The sequence below is a fragment of the Diplotaxodon limnothrissa genome, linkage group LG7, assembly GCF_057381915.1.
Source record: "Diplotaxodon limnothrissa isolate DT_005_m linkage group LG7, D_limnothrissa_male_GT1.1, whole genome shotgun sequence".
Taxonomy (NCBI): domain Eukaryota; kingdom Metazoa; phylum Chordata; class Actinopteri; order Cichliformes; family Cichlidae; genus Diplotaxodon; species Diplotaxodon limnothrissa.
The window spans coordinates 53,625,389-53,640,490 of record NC_140602.1 but is presented as its reverse complement, the minus strand read 5'-3'; the positions used below and the strand labels follow the sequence as shown (position 1 = coordinate 53,640,490).

Genomic DNA, 15,102 nt, shown 5'->3' with positions numbered 1-15,102 from the left:
ATGGAAAAGTATATAACATGATCCCTATAAGCTTGTGTTACATCACATAAGTTTTATTATCGTTGCTAGTTAGGCCGTTCATGGCTCAAGAGTTGGCAGTTCGCCATGTGATCAGAAGATTGGCGGTTCGCGCCCCGGCTCGGACACTCGCCGTCGTTGTGTCCGTGGTCAAGACTCTTCACCTACCGCCTACTAGTGATAGCCAAAGGGGCCGATGGAGCGATATGGCAACCTCGCCTCTGTCAGTCTGTCCCAGGGCATGCAATCAATTATTATTTAAACCAACTGCTAACTGTATATTTCTGTACATTTACGTATTATGATTCATATTTCCACATTCAGTGACCTTGTTTATAGGTAATTTCATTGTTTGATCGCGTAAAAATGTTCCTAATTTAATGTCTAAAAGCACTTGGAAAAGGCAGAATCCCATGTCAAATTAGCGCAACAAACTCTATTTTCATTATTGAAAATAACCGTATTTTTATGGAACAGTTATTTTCTGTTATTTTACGGTCGTATTTTGGCGCCCCAGCTGCCGGAATATTACCGTTGTTTTAGGATGTTTTTTTAACAGTGTAGCTTTGAAAGATGCATTTATAATTACCCGCTTCATAAACCCAAACTAAAATGTTATATTCTCTGAACTTTTCCAATGTAAAATCAATGTTACATATGCAGACTTTGAAATTCCTCCTGTGTCTTCTCAAGGATGATCTAGATGTTATGGTTGAATATTTCTAGCAGTCCAATTTCTATAATTGGGATTCGTATGTTAAATGCAAGACTCGATGTATTTTACCACGTTCATGTTGGCTCTTTTCCAGGTTGGACTCAGAATATGTGTTGGTAATGCTTCCCAGCAATCAACTATGCTGTGAAACACAAAGAGCCCTGTGGGAAGGATGCTGATGAATATGTATGCTAGGACTTGCAAAGATCAGTGTAACCTCTCTGATCTGCCACGGCCACATACCTGCAGCCCTTAATGTGCTTTTCATTGCAGAAAGGTTGTTTTCACACATTGCCCTAGTTGGCCAAAGTGTATGCACAGCCAGGACTTAAGCTCCATTTGAGAACACTGCACACTATATTGTGCAGACAGGAGAAATAGTCTGGCTGTTATTTGTACACGGACACAATCCTCATCTCATTCCCTCTCTTTCATCTTACCTGTACCCAAATGCACACATGCACACCCACAAACACACACCGAGACCTGCAGTGTTCAAAGACATGTATAGGGGATTCAGAATCTTCTATCAAACGTATGTCTGTGCAGCTATATTTGGGTCCTAAAACTGCATTAGCTAGAAACCCCAGTGGCCATTCCCTGCCCTCAATAACCATGCAACACACCTCTGAGGCACAGCAACCTAAAATGAAATAATATCACGGTGACACTGGGGGTTTAACTCACGCACAAACACAACACAAAGTTGCAAACAAAAAGACACATTTACATGCATGCCTCCATGTCAGTGCAAAGAGGACGCATGCCTTTTGTTCAATGAAACTTTTTAGACTTTCCGCTGAAGCCACTAAGTCATACTTACTTTGATATAATTCGGAAAGCAGATTTTAAACATCTGATATCTCAGTTTGTCAAGTGCTTTACAATCCCAGTTGACTCTGATTGAATTAGGAGTACATGGGCTGAAGACCTCGGCGTTCCTCTGTCTGAGGACCAATGGTCAAACTTTTTTACCAATATTCAGAAAGGCTCAATAAACGCCAGATATAAATTAATCCAGTTTAAAGTCATTCACAGATCACATTTTTCTAAACTTAAACTTAACCGGATCTATAATTCTGTGTCCCACTTATGTGATACAAGTAATATCGGTGAAGGTTCCCTTGCACATCTATTTTGGCATTGACCTGTCTTGAAAGCTTTTTGGAGCCAAATTCTTACGTGGTTTTCAAACCAATTTAGGAAAAAAGTACCACTTGATGGTACACTGGCTATACTTGGATCATTTGCATCAATCGAATCTTTTTCCTTTTCACAAAAACAGATAATTACAATGGGCATGCTGGTGGCAAAGAAACGTATGCTTTTACAGTGGCGGTCTTCTTCGGCCCCGTGTTTTAAAAGGTGGCTTAATGAGACGGTGTCTGTGGCCAGGGTGTAACAGATAAGTGATAGAAAGGGGAAACTGGCGAGTTTTTGTATGATTTGGCAGCCATTTCTAGAATTCTTAAAAATGAACTGCTCATAATTCATGCCTCACACCCCGCGTGAATTTTCTTATTTTATTTTATTTTATTTTACTCTTTATTTAGTTAATATTGCTATATTTTTTCCTCCTCTTTTTTCTTCCTTTTTCCATGCTTATAAGTTCACAAATGCTAAATGTAGTAATTGTCCTAAGTTGAATCTGTATAAGCATGCTGTGTTTAATTTAAAAGCAAAAAAAAGAGAAGAAGACGCATGCCTTCCATACAGGTATCACTTACTCTACACCAAGACTAGATACAAGAAAAACCTTCAGAGGTCTAAGATGAACCTGTGTGGCAAGTTTGGTTGGTCAGCTATTGATTGTCTAGAAGGAGTGTGTGGACAGACAAAGACTTTATATATTAAGAGCTAGAATTAATTTAAAGATTTGAACTTGATTTGGTGACTGGTGACAGGTACTATCAATACGAGGTCCAAGGAGACCACAGGGAGGGAAGTTAGGCCATTATTAGGGTGAAAAATTCAGAGAGACAGCTAAATAGCCAAATTCTTAATAAGGCTTGAGAGATTGTTATTTCAGGGTCACAGAATTGTTTCTTTGGTTAAGAATAACCCTTTTATGATATTGAGTCAAGTCAAAAAGGTCGGCTTGGACATGGCCAGAATATGTTTAAAAGAGTGTGTGTAGTCTTTGGATGAATAAAACTTGTATCAGAATGATGGGAAGCAGAACCTATAGGGATGGAAAGAGATCTAATGATGTGAAGCATACCATATCATCTGTCAAACATGGTGTGAAGGCAATCTTATAGCATGCAAATGTATGGTTGCCAATTGAACCTGTGACTAGAATATATTTATGATGAAACTGCTTCTAGAAATAGCAGGATAAAGTCAAAGGTGTACTGGGCAATGCTCAGTCAAATGCTGCAAAACTGATCAGGCAGTGCTTCACAATACAAATGGTTAATGACCCAAAGCATATTGCAAAAGCAACCCCAAGAGTTTCTCAAGGCAAAGAAATGAGATATTCTTCAGTAAGCAAGCCAGTCACCTGATCTTAAACCAATGGCTCGAGCTTTTCAGTTCAGTTCAAAGAGACCTACAAACACACAGCAATGGAAAGTGGCTGCAGTTCTTCTCAACAGAGGAAACAGCATTTGGTGATGTTAGTTGGTTCATGCAAAGCAATTCTTTACTTTTGTGAAGGAGGGCTAGTTACTTTAGAGCCTTTAAAAATGAGGGATTACATATAAAAATGTCAGTAACATGTAAAAGTTTAATGGAATACTTTTGTTAAACCCGTTGAATTAAAGCTGTAAGTCTGCACTTCAAGCACATCTTGATTGTTTGACGACAAACCCATTGTGTGGTCAGAAAAATTCATTTTTAAAAATGAGAAAGGTAGGGAAATTATCAAAGATTTGAGTTACCCTGTAAATGTTGTTTTTGTGCACATTTAACATTATTACTGGTGTTGTCTTTAAAAGTTAATTGTGTTTGTTTGTACGTACCAAAAACAGAGGATTGTCTGTGGTCTTAATGCTAAGCCTTGACTGACACATCAATTAGGATCATGAAGTAATTACCTCTCATTAGGCAGCCTTTGCACAGTCTTACAAAATCAGTTACACCACAGCACTCAACACATGGAGCCTTGTTTCATGAGTCAAGGTTAAAGTCAAATTGTTAGTAAGTGTTCCTATTTAGAGCTTAACACAATTCAGACGATAATGTGCAGTGCACTCGCACTCAAAATCAGCTTCTTTGCTTCTCACCATCGATAAAATCCACTCTCATCTGATGCTTTGTTTCTTAAAACTGCAAACTTAAATGCTGACCTGCTGAAACTTTGTGGCAAAACACAATAAAGAGTCCGTTCTCATCCCTGGGGTGCCGAGTCACAGAACAGAGAGGCACAGCAAGGCTAGAAAGGGCAATTACAAAATGTCATTTAGTCACCATCTGCATAATATGACATCTTCACTTCACAAAGTCACCCTCTTCTCCTTTTGCAAATTAGAAATAATTTAAACTCTCAGCCATATCTGTCTATTCCGAACCTCAGATATAATTTCAAACAGGTCTAAAATGCAAAAGGAAAACATTAAGATTTTGTTTTGCGCTCAAGCGGCGTAATCAGTGACAGTTCATTTGCAGACAATCGGGGTAGTATACAAATGGTTCCACAAAGTATTTCCAATGAAAAAGGAAACACCTGTAACTTACTGTAACACATCTAAGGCGCATAATCATTGTCAGCTGTAATTTATGTTGATACCTTGTCTGTGAATTGTCTGTCATTCACAATCTACCATTTACTATACTATAGTATGGGAAATAAGTGTGTTAGCATATGATGTGTGCAAATGTTCAATTAAAAGTTTATGCGTAAGTAAATTAATGTAATCTTGCGTATCATATTGTACATGTGTACTTACTACATATCTTTAGTTAACAGGCCTGTGAGTTTACGGTGTGAGAAAGTACTTGTCCCCTTTCCTGTTTTTTTTTTTGCATCTTTGTCACACTTACATATTTCAGATCATTAAACAACTTTCAATATTAGACAAAGATAACCCATGTAAACACAAAAATGCAGTTTTAAAATAATCATTTTATCTTTTAAGGGGGAAAAAGTTACATATACTTTTCACAGATATGCCAACATCTTATGTGAAAGCAATTCAGCAGTGCTTAAATTGACCATCAACAAGGGCTTGACTTAATTCGCTGTATTAAAGTGTTTCATAAATGTTAGGCCGACCTCTTCCTATCCTGTATCCATTTAATTAAACAGTCAGCGATTCTAGATATATGAGGCCTCTGAAGCAAAGAAACGATGAATAAAAGATTACCCTGATGATTGAGAGAGCCTTCATACATAAACAGGATGTTTTCATATCAAATATGAGTAATATCTGATAAGGATTTTGATTTTTTCTATATGTAGCTTGCTGTTGGGGTGGAGTGCAAAGAGCCCAGCTATGCCATTAAATCACTGTTAATGAAATAAAGACGTGCAATGGCTCTTCAACATTTCTCTGCTATACTTGTCCTAAGTCTCACTTGCGAAATAGGCCCACACATGCATAAATAAGTACTGCATTTCATTTCTGTCTCAGAGTTGTTTTCCACAGTCCTAGAAATTCATGATGTCTTGTGTTTTGTTACAAAATATTAGATTTAACAAAAACAGTCATCAGTTCTAATTTTAATCCACTGAATTAAATGATCCCATTCATGTTAGAGGCAAATGACCTATTGTTACTGACTGTATTTTGGATATTTTTAAAAGCTTAATATGGTATATTAACAAATTTCCCACGTGTGGGACTAATAAAGGTTATCTTAGCATTTGTATTGTTTCAATTATTTCTTAAAACATACATTTTCCTTATTCCTTTTAAACTGTTAATTGCAATTGATTTTTTTATGAAGTCATCAATACCTACTGTTAATAGAGCATAGTCACACAGACCAAGAAACTGGTTGGTAACTGTAATCTATTAAATTAATATAACCCCAGTCACACAGGCTTAGAGACCAGTCAGCGACCCCCTGGAAACCAACTTTTCCTAGGAAAATGTGCATTCCCCAACCGGTTAACAAGTGGTGGGAACCAGTTGCTTGCTGTAGTGCTGCAGCTCAGTGAAACTGGACACAAAGATGCATATGCACACCTACTTGCTAAGCAGTTGTGAAACTATAAAGAGTGTTATGCAGGAAATGAAGGCCATTTTGCCTTCAAAGTAAAAGTTGCTCCTTTATGAAACATGTTGGCTTCAGGAGGAAAAGAAAAATGTTTATTATAAAAGAAAACAGTTTGTATTTCCAGTTTAAGTTATGTTTTTTTTTTTTCAAATTTCACTACAGCTCAGTTGTTAGTTAACGCATATTCATGAGAAGTTAAGTGTCATCTATGCAATTTGTGAGAGACCGAATCACAAGGAGGATTTTAGTGTGGCGCCTTCTTTGTAGCTGATTTGATCCAACGACAGCTGGCAGCCTTCCACAATCAATAAACAACCAATTACTAGTCTTAGTTTTACTGATTGTGACTGAGGCTTTAGCTTTTCAAGCTCTTTAAATCTTATTTCTGGCAGAAAATATTAAACTCCTCAGCTATTTACAGTACTTGCATCAACTTTAATGAACATCTTGAGCAATACGGTTTTCTATTGCTGAGTTTTGCTTGTCAACAACATTAAAATTCCACAGGCACATAATTCAGTTTAAACTGTGACCTGTGGTTCAAGAATATCAGCAAGTCATACTCTTCCTTGTTGCTTTTTCCTCATTGAGTTTTTGCAGTCATATATTGTGCCAAACATTATATTTAGGCTCATTTTGTGGGCGCTGGAGTTCTGTTAATGGGCCATAGCCTTCAGTTTTTACGGTTACTTTGTACATCATAGCTTATGCACAGGGCTGCCACTGCTGGTCAGATCTAAAAATAAAATACATTAAAAATGTTTAATGTAATTCATACCGCTGCTGACAGGTTCTAACTTAATACAAAAAAAAGATTAATGGAGACAACCCCTAACGGTAAGAACACTTCACAGGAAATAAAGATCTACACTGCAGTAGTGTGAGGGTGTTGCACTGGAGTGCTTTGGGACTTGGGTAATTTACAATAAGAACTAAAAAGTTAGCTTGACTTTTGGTCCCTGCGGTAACCAGAAGTGTAATCTTCAGTTACAGCGTACAACTATGTTATATAAATGACAGAAGGCAAAATCAGTGAGTTGGCGCTTGAGAAAAGGGTGCAAGAATATTAAGCACTATAGTTATATTTTTTAGTACGTAAAGCTTAAACCTACAGATAAGTAATTTGGTGTGACACCTTTATGTGTATGTGTAATAAAGACCTAAATAGAAATGTAACCTTTCTGACAGTATTCATTCTGGCTTGTTATAACATCATAGCATTGAGGCTGGTGAGGCCACACCAATGAAAGTAATAAATCACATGTGTCTGAATGAAGCTGTAGCTAGAAGTTATAGGCATCACCTCACTGCATATGTGAATTTCAGCAATGAAGCAAACTGGAGTCCACCAGGGTTCTGTTCATGGCCCTTAAATATTTTCCAAATGAATACTCACTGCCGTACTCTGAACAAGTAAGCAACTGGGTTGTCAAAGAAAAATCACCTCTCAGATACTAATGGACGACCAGTTTAGATACTAATTTATGATAGTCTTCTCTTCCTCCAGCTAACGGACAACTTCACATAGCACCACCGTGGGCAGTGAGGCGCACAGCCCCTCCCCTCACTGGCAGCTGAAGTAGCTGAGGCTCATAACACTGAGTTACTCTTCATGAGGAATTCTGAGAGGTCAGTAAAGCTCCCATTTCAACAACACTGAAGTATTAAATAGTTATCATTAACGTTAACCTGGCTGACGGACACGTTAATTTTACTCATTTCACCATTCGCAACTGCCTGACAGTAACATTAGCTGTCTTTTATCATTAAGGTAGCTGCCAAAGGCTACAGCTCAGTAATAAAACAATAATGTTAACATTGGAGCCTTGGCAGCTAACATTATCATTCCTGCCTGTCTGTAACATTAATAGAGAGTGTTAATTTAACAGGGTACCATGATTATTTGTGCCTAAAAACAACAGAAACAGTGGCACTCTATCCTAACAACTGTATTTGATCAGCAGCAAAAATATGATGCTAAATGGGAATGGGTACTGAAATCTGATATTAAACAGGCTCCAGGGCAAAACGATTTAAGTATCAGTAAGCTCCAATGTTATCTGTATTATTTTCAATACTGGAAAAAATTAAGAAAATAGATTTACTATTGGTACATAAAAGTTATCTTTCACATTTTATCTGACCTCCTCTGTTACTGATTAAGCCATTAATCCAAGGCATTTCCCCTGTTCCCTATCCTGAGGACAGTTGTCTCTTTATCTCTCTCAGAGCCTGCATGTGAGGGGCGAGGGGAGCTCTGTCTCGCACATACCACACAGATCCTGGTCTTTGTGCAGATGGAGGAGAGAATGAAATGCTCAAAAGTGCGGTTGCACTTTGCTAGAGTCGATGCCGACAGTGTTGTCACAAATGCAACAGATCTTTTGCTTGTAAAGGTGGGAACATGAGAAATCTGTCAAAACATTCAGCAAAAGTGTTCAGAGGCAGAACTGCAGAGTTTTCGACTGCCTAGCTTGTAGTTCATCTGCTCTTGCTCCAGATGTGTTATGCTAGCAGCCTGTTATGCACGCACATCTAAATAATCAGTTATCTAAAATGTGAACATGGGCTAATGAACAAAGTGTTATGGATATGTGCATTCATTATCAGGTGGTCAAAACGTCATTGCTCACAATTCTAAATCTTAAATTCCCAATTAAAGTTTTTAGATTAGAGTAACACTACAGCACAGTAAACGCTGTCAAATTTAGCTACGTTTTTCAAATTAAGGAAAGAAAATTGAACTAACGAGAAGTACCGCCTGTGTTCTGCTGGTGCTGAAACCTGACCATGAGCTGGATGTATTGCCTCATTGCTATATCCCTATATTTCACGAGCCTTTCCCATCACAGTGATTTATTTGGATGCAAATACGGGGGCTTTGGCGTACCTTTCTATTTGAGGCTGCAAGCACTTACTGTGAAAAATGAATGTCAGTTTTTCAATGATCGAAAAAGATTGGTCCTAAACCCGCTGCAATCACATTTCCCTGTACATCAGGTGATGTGGAAGGGCCTCTCCCTATGTAGCTGGGTGAAACTGTTCTTCAGGGGGCTTGCAGTGCACACAGAGCCATTACTAACACTGGCACAGTCAGCTCTGTGTCATCGTATAAATCAGACGTCTTGGCCACAGGTGGCCCATAGATCACATAGTCACACCACAGTGTCAGGCAGAAACAGCGGATGTGCGCACCACATGCCTTGCTTCCAAAGAGGAAATCAATCACTTGGACTGTCTAAGCTGCTAGTACCACCTCCACTTAGCCTCAGTACCCACTGCACGATGCCACCCACACCAGAAATTAACAGGAGCAAAGGCAATGGACCGTTTTACGTTCTCTTTGTGTGCTCAATCAGCACCCATGTTTTCTTAGCCAACAGGTCCAGAGCAGACTCATCTAGGGAGTTTCTGGGTGATTTTTATACAATGTTGATCTGTGAGCTTTAAAGGTCTGGCTTAACAAAAAAAGAAAAGAAAAAGAAAAGAAAGAAAAAAAAGAAAAAGAAAGGGGGACTGGCAGAAGCAGAATGAATTCAGTAGTTTGAGCTATATGGCTGGCAGCTATGAAATCTATTTACTGCAGAGTAGAGAGACTGAGCCTGATGGGCCAAAATTAAAAGACCATGTAGTGTGAAGATTCTCCACGCACATTTGGGAAATGTATCATCAATAAATCAATGTGGACAGTCGAAACTAAAAGGTGTCTAATTATGTTTACATCCAATGCTCAGTCTGACTTACACACTGGGAAACATTATGTTGTTTTACTGCATTAATGTGCAAATGTGTTTGCTGTTTCTTGAAACATGATGGGCATTTTCTTCCCCCCGTGACCTCGTCTTCAAACACTACAGTGAGCGAGTTGTACCCAGTGGAACATGAGCCCTATTTGCACTTCAAATTAGCTGTTATTTGGCTTTAACAGTCTAAAAAGAAGTTGACACAGTCTACTTGGCATTTGATTAGTCAGTGATGGTGTTTGGATTCTCTAGTCGGGAAAAGGAAGTAACTAAATAACACCAGAAAGTCCAATGCTGTCTCACGCTCCTGAAGGTGGTGTCACAATCGATACATATTGATAGATGTGTCACAATCCAGTCCTTGAACACCTCAGTACAGTACTTAAAGTCAGGACTTGGGTGTTGCCCAAGGGTTTAGGAGCATTGCTTTAAATACAGTTCACAAATTGGTTCATTGATTAAGAAAACAACAACAACAACTAAACAAACAATCAAATCAAAACTGATAGTTTTCCCACAAACTGCATGAATTTCCCTTTCTTCTTAAGAAATAAAACCCTTTCTAATCTTCTATGTGCCAAAATAAGTACAAAAAAATTGAAGATGCTTACTACTCTGGATGGTTTCATATATTTATACTTCAACTAAAAGCTGTGATGAAAGAGGTATTGATCTTTACATCACACTGAGGTATAAGGAATGTTTCTCTGCTTATGCGTCTCACCTGTATGAGGCGTCCCTGTTCCGTTTGCAGTGTGTTAAGGTCTTGCCCGAGGCTGCTCTGCCCCCTGCGTAGAGATTCATAGTCCATTTTCAGTTGGCCTGCGTGGGCTGACAGCTTGGCCACCTCCTCAGCCAGACTGACAAGCAGAGCCCGATCCTGTCCTTTCACAGACTTCAAGTCGGAGTCGTGGTCGGTCAGTGAGTGGAGCAATGAGGTCTGCACACCCTCCAGTCGCATAAAGTTACTGTTGTAATCCGGACAGTTGGGGTCAATGAAGATGTTAATGCGAGAGCCATCGCCTCTCTCAACAGTGACCAGGGCATTGGCTTCATCCTGGTTGGTAGAAATGTGGGGTAGGCCATCAGACATGGGTGGAGCCTGATAGTGATTCATGAAAAGGATGGTGCCAGTTACAGTGACAGCCAGCAATACAGCCACGAAGAGAAGGATAGTGCAGAGCAGGTAGCTGCAGCTCATCCTCTGTAAGTCAGAAAGAAGAGAGGGAGAAAGGTAGGCAGAGAAAAGGTATGTTTTAGAAAAGTAAATGCAATTACACCAAAAATGACATTTAAAAAAAAGCTGAGTTATTCAAAAAGAAATGACTTTCTTCAATCACCGGGGCCATAGTTTTAAGTAATGTAACCATATTTCCGTGATAAAGTATAGTTTTGAATTATTTATGCAGCAAAAAAAAAAAAAAAAGATCCCATCAACTGTCGGCCTTATTAAAACTCAAAGAGACAATTTCTGTCCAAAGACCCTGCTTATCATTGGAGTGGTGATGCAGTGTGGGGGAGGATACTAGCCTCATACATGTCTGGAAACCACTCAGGGACCTGAGAGCTCCTTCTTTTCAGTTCTAACATGGAGAAGAAAACAAGAAAACATGAAGAAATTGGAGCTACTGAGAAAGAGTAAAGCAAAGACGATGTGGACGGCCAGCCGGATGCAAATAAATGAGCAGAAACCACTTAGAGAAAAAATGGAGGAACTGTACCGGTAACATAGTCTTCAATAATTGGGCTATAAAATGTTTTTTTATGATGGCCCACTTAGGTTAAGCAATGGATAGGAGAAAGCACTATGGCCCGCCTATATGAATGATTAATAGTTCCTAGCTCCCCAATATCTTTCTAACAAATGAATCACCAGTTGATGTCTAAGTGATTTTTGTTTTTTATTTTCTACAGTCTGTATTTTTTTTTGTTCTCAATGACTGTATGTGGGCTTTGGTTTATGTTAGCATGTGAAAGTGAGAGTGAGCACATTAATATGTAAATTGGCTGTACAAAGCACCGCGAAGCACACTAATAGACAGCTAATGGCCTGCTTTACGAGAGAGGTTTACAGTTCTTTTAATGTGAGGAAAATCAATTGTGTTGTGCAGGAAGTACTCCTATCAACTTTGTTTACCCACAGTCTTTGGATAGAAGACATAAAACGTTGTTACTGCCTGGATATGTGCAGGTGTACATGGGATGCCAATTTTGTAAACCTGAAGCACACAAGACACACAACCAATATGACTACTTCAACCGCACTTGGCTTATTTTATTATTTTCTTTTTAATTCCTGTCTCCAGTAGAATCTGTTGATTACATTTAGTGAAATTTCATGAATCATTGCTTACTAAAGCACCTTAATGTGGCTTTTGTTTTTGAGATACCATTCACATGTGTGTGATCACTGTCGCTGCAAAAACTCTCTTGCGTTAATTTTTTTAAAATGAGTTGCTGTACAGATGTAATGATAAACAATGTTGTTAAAACTACTGACAGCTAAAGTGTCAGAGGGTACCAGGCCTCCATACTTTCTAATACCCAATTTGATTTAGCATCAGAGGGATGGGATGCTTCAGAACATGCTATAAGGCATCATCCTACAGGGCATGGGCAACCATGCCCTGACAGGTAAAAATGATGAGGATCTCAACATTAGTAGGTTAAGGGTGTTAACTGGTGTACAGGTATGGTAAAAAGAAAGTACACCCTCTTTCAATAGTAAGGTTTTACACATTGGGACAAAATAAAAAAGTCCATAGCAGATTTTGAAATGGGAAAAAAGATGCTCTCAGATGAACAACATGTGACATATTTCACTATGACATTATTTATTTAACCAAAAATTAGCCAAAATGCAGGAACTGAAAAAAAAACAAAAACCTTTACTGCTTTAAGAGGGTAAGAAGCAATCAGGTGCTGCTAATCAAATACACTTGATTAACTAATCATCAAAAAGTGTGAGCACTTGAGTAAAAGCAGCAGTTTTGTGGGTCTGAGGCATTCAGGTGTTTTAACACAAAGCCAAGGAAGAAAGACATTAGCAATGATCTTTAAGAAACAGTTGCTATCACAGCAAATTCAAAAGTGTTAAATTTTTTGGTGTTAATAGTCTCCTTGCAAAAGTAGAGTTGATTTTACTCTAAGCAGAGTCACATTCTTTTAATGTAACTCTGAGGTGTAAAATGATAGTAGTTAAAATCGAGTGTTAAAAATGAGTGTTTCTCTGTCAAATCTGGAGGTGTTAAAATGGAAACATTAACTCTTGACCTCTTAACTCTGAACTCCTAGAGGGGCTATGACACCAACAGAGTGAATTCACAGACTCCGCCCCCAGCACGGCTCCAATCGAAGCTGAAGTGAAGCCGTTTCAGAACATTTTGCTCTACATATTTGAGTTGTTTGCCATGCTTGGTAAGTCATTTTTTCAAAGATTGTTTCAATTATTATTATGAGCTTTTACTTCTGTGGCTCTTTGGAGTTGAGACAAAGCTGTGTGAAAGGCATTAGCCATGTTGCTCGGTGATAGCATAATATTCTGTTTTAGCTAGCTGAAAGGTATTGTCTGCGGGCAAATGCCACAGCCTTGAAAAAAGCTTGCATGTGAATTTTCAGTCAAACTTTTGGTCAAATATACCTAAAACAATGTCTAGAATGTGAAATGTTGGTATAATGGTGCTACTTGAAGCCTGAAAACGATCGCCCATAAAAAACAAACAAAAAACACGAGCAAACAGCAGTAGCAGACGTCCTGACTGGATTCTACGTTAGCATAGATCCCTCCAGAGTTTTGTGCACACGGTTTAGGTAAAAATGAAAAAGGTTGAGGTTTTACATTTAGTTCAGTATTACCTGTTGCCTGTGTCCTTGTCTTTTGGGAAAATACTTTACACAAGTAATGGCTCAAAGAGGATTCCTTTTTTTTTTTTACTGTGCTGCAATTGTTTACTGGATTATTTGTGCCATTAATTAGTGTCAACTAATTTTTATTCGATCTCCGCACAGGATATGCTTGTGAAGATGGAATATGGGGGAGAGCAGAAGTGCGTTGAAGTTCCACAAAGTGATGAATGAAGGACATGCATATTGTATTGAAGAAATAAGTGATGAGAATGCTGTTATTTGCATTTACCATGTCAGACCTTTTGATAAACAAAATTCTAATGAAAGTGAGAACATGTACACTGTTACATCTTTCAGAAAATGTTTTGAAATTGTGGTACACAGTTCAGAATAAATGTTTTTCAAAAACCATTGCATCTTTTTAGTAAATGTTTATTTCCAAAAGAAATTTCTAGAAGTTCAGAACAGTAAAATTCCCGCTTTTAAGAATGAATTAGAAGATAACTCTTACGTAGTTAAACTAAAATACTCTTTGAGAGTTAATATATAAACTCTTAACACCAAGTGTTAAATTATCAACTCCAGACAGATTTGGTGTTTAACACTAAATCAGAGTTAACGTACCAACTCTCCAAAAAGAGTTAAATTAACACTCTCTGGTGTGGACCCATATAGACACTTTAATAGTGTTGAAATCAAATCCGACAGTGTTAATTTGGACATGCTGGATTTGCTGTGTACTTCATTACGGTCTTATATCCTCCCCATTTGTTTGGGAAGGTAATGAGCCTATTTCCAAAGGACCACAAAAAACCAAAGCGCTACATCTCAGACTTTTTAAGCCTCAGTTAGCTCAATAAATTATAATGCTCATAGAAAAAAAAGGTTACATTTGCAAAGCTGTTTCCTTTGGACACACAAGATGAAAGTGGAAATTTTTGGCTTTAATGCACACCAATATGTTTGGCAAAAACCAAACACAGCATGTCAGCATAAACACATCAAGCCAGCTGTCAAGCATGGTGGTGGAGGCATGTTGATTCGGACTAGTTTTTTTTTAGCCACAGGACCTGAGCACTTTGCAGTCCCTTAGTTAAATGGTAAATGGACTGGTTCTTATATAGCGCTTTTCTACTCTATCCGAGAACTCAAAGCGCTTTATGCAGCTAATTCATTCACCCAATCACACCCATTCACACAAGCAATTCTAAGCTTAAGTGCCTAACATTCATACACATTCACACTCCGATGGATGCATTGGAGAGCAACATGGGGTTGACATGCAGACTGGAGCAGCCTGGGATCGAACCACTGACCTTCTGGTTAGTGGCTGATCCGCTCTGCGGAGCTACTTGTTGACCTTGAACTCACACATATTCTAGAGTCAAATGTGGGAGCTTCTGTGTGACAAATAAACTTGGGCAAAAGTGGGTTGGCAAACAGGACAATAATAATAATATTTCCAAGACACCAGCAAATCTACAGCGAAATGGCTGAAAAAGAACAGAACCAAGATGTCAAAGTCCAGACCTAAACTTGACAGAACTCCTATCCGGTCGTTAAGTCTGACGTCACTAGCCGTGTCTGGGCCTAAACTCTGCTGCAGGTCCATATATC

At 38.5% G+C, this 15,102-nt stretch overlaps 1 protein-coding gene across 1 annotated transcript in view; it reads right to left on the bottom strand.

The window, feature by feature from the left end:
- The window catches only part of fibcd1b (fibrinogen C domain containing 1b), a 126,118-nt gene that overhangs the window by 74,357 nt on the left and 36,659 nt on the right, over positions 1–15,102 (bottom strand). The window contains exon 3 of the mRNA XM_085359928.1: positions 10,364–10,843. Within this exon, the coding sequence (XP_085216054.1) occupies positions 10,364–10,843 (480 nt within the window). The remainder of the gene's footprint in view (positions 1–10,363; positions 10,844–15,102) is intronic.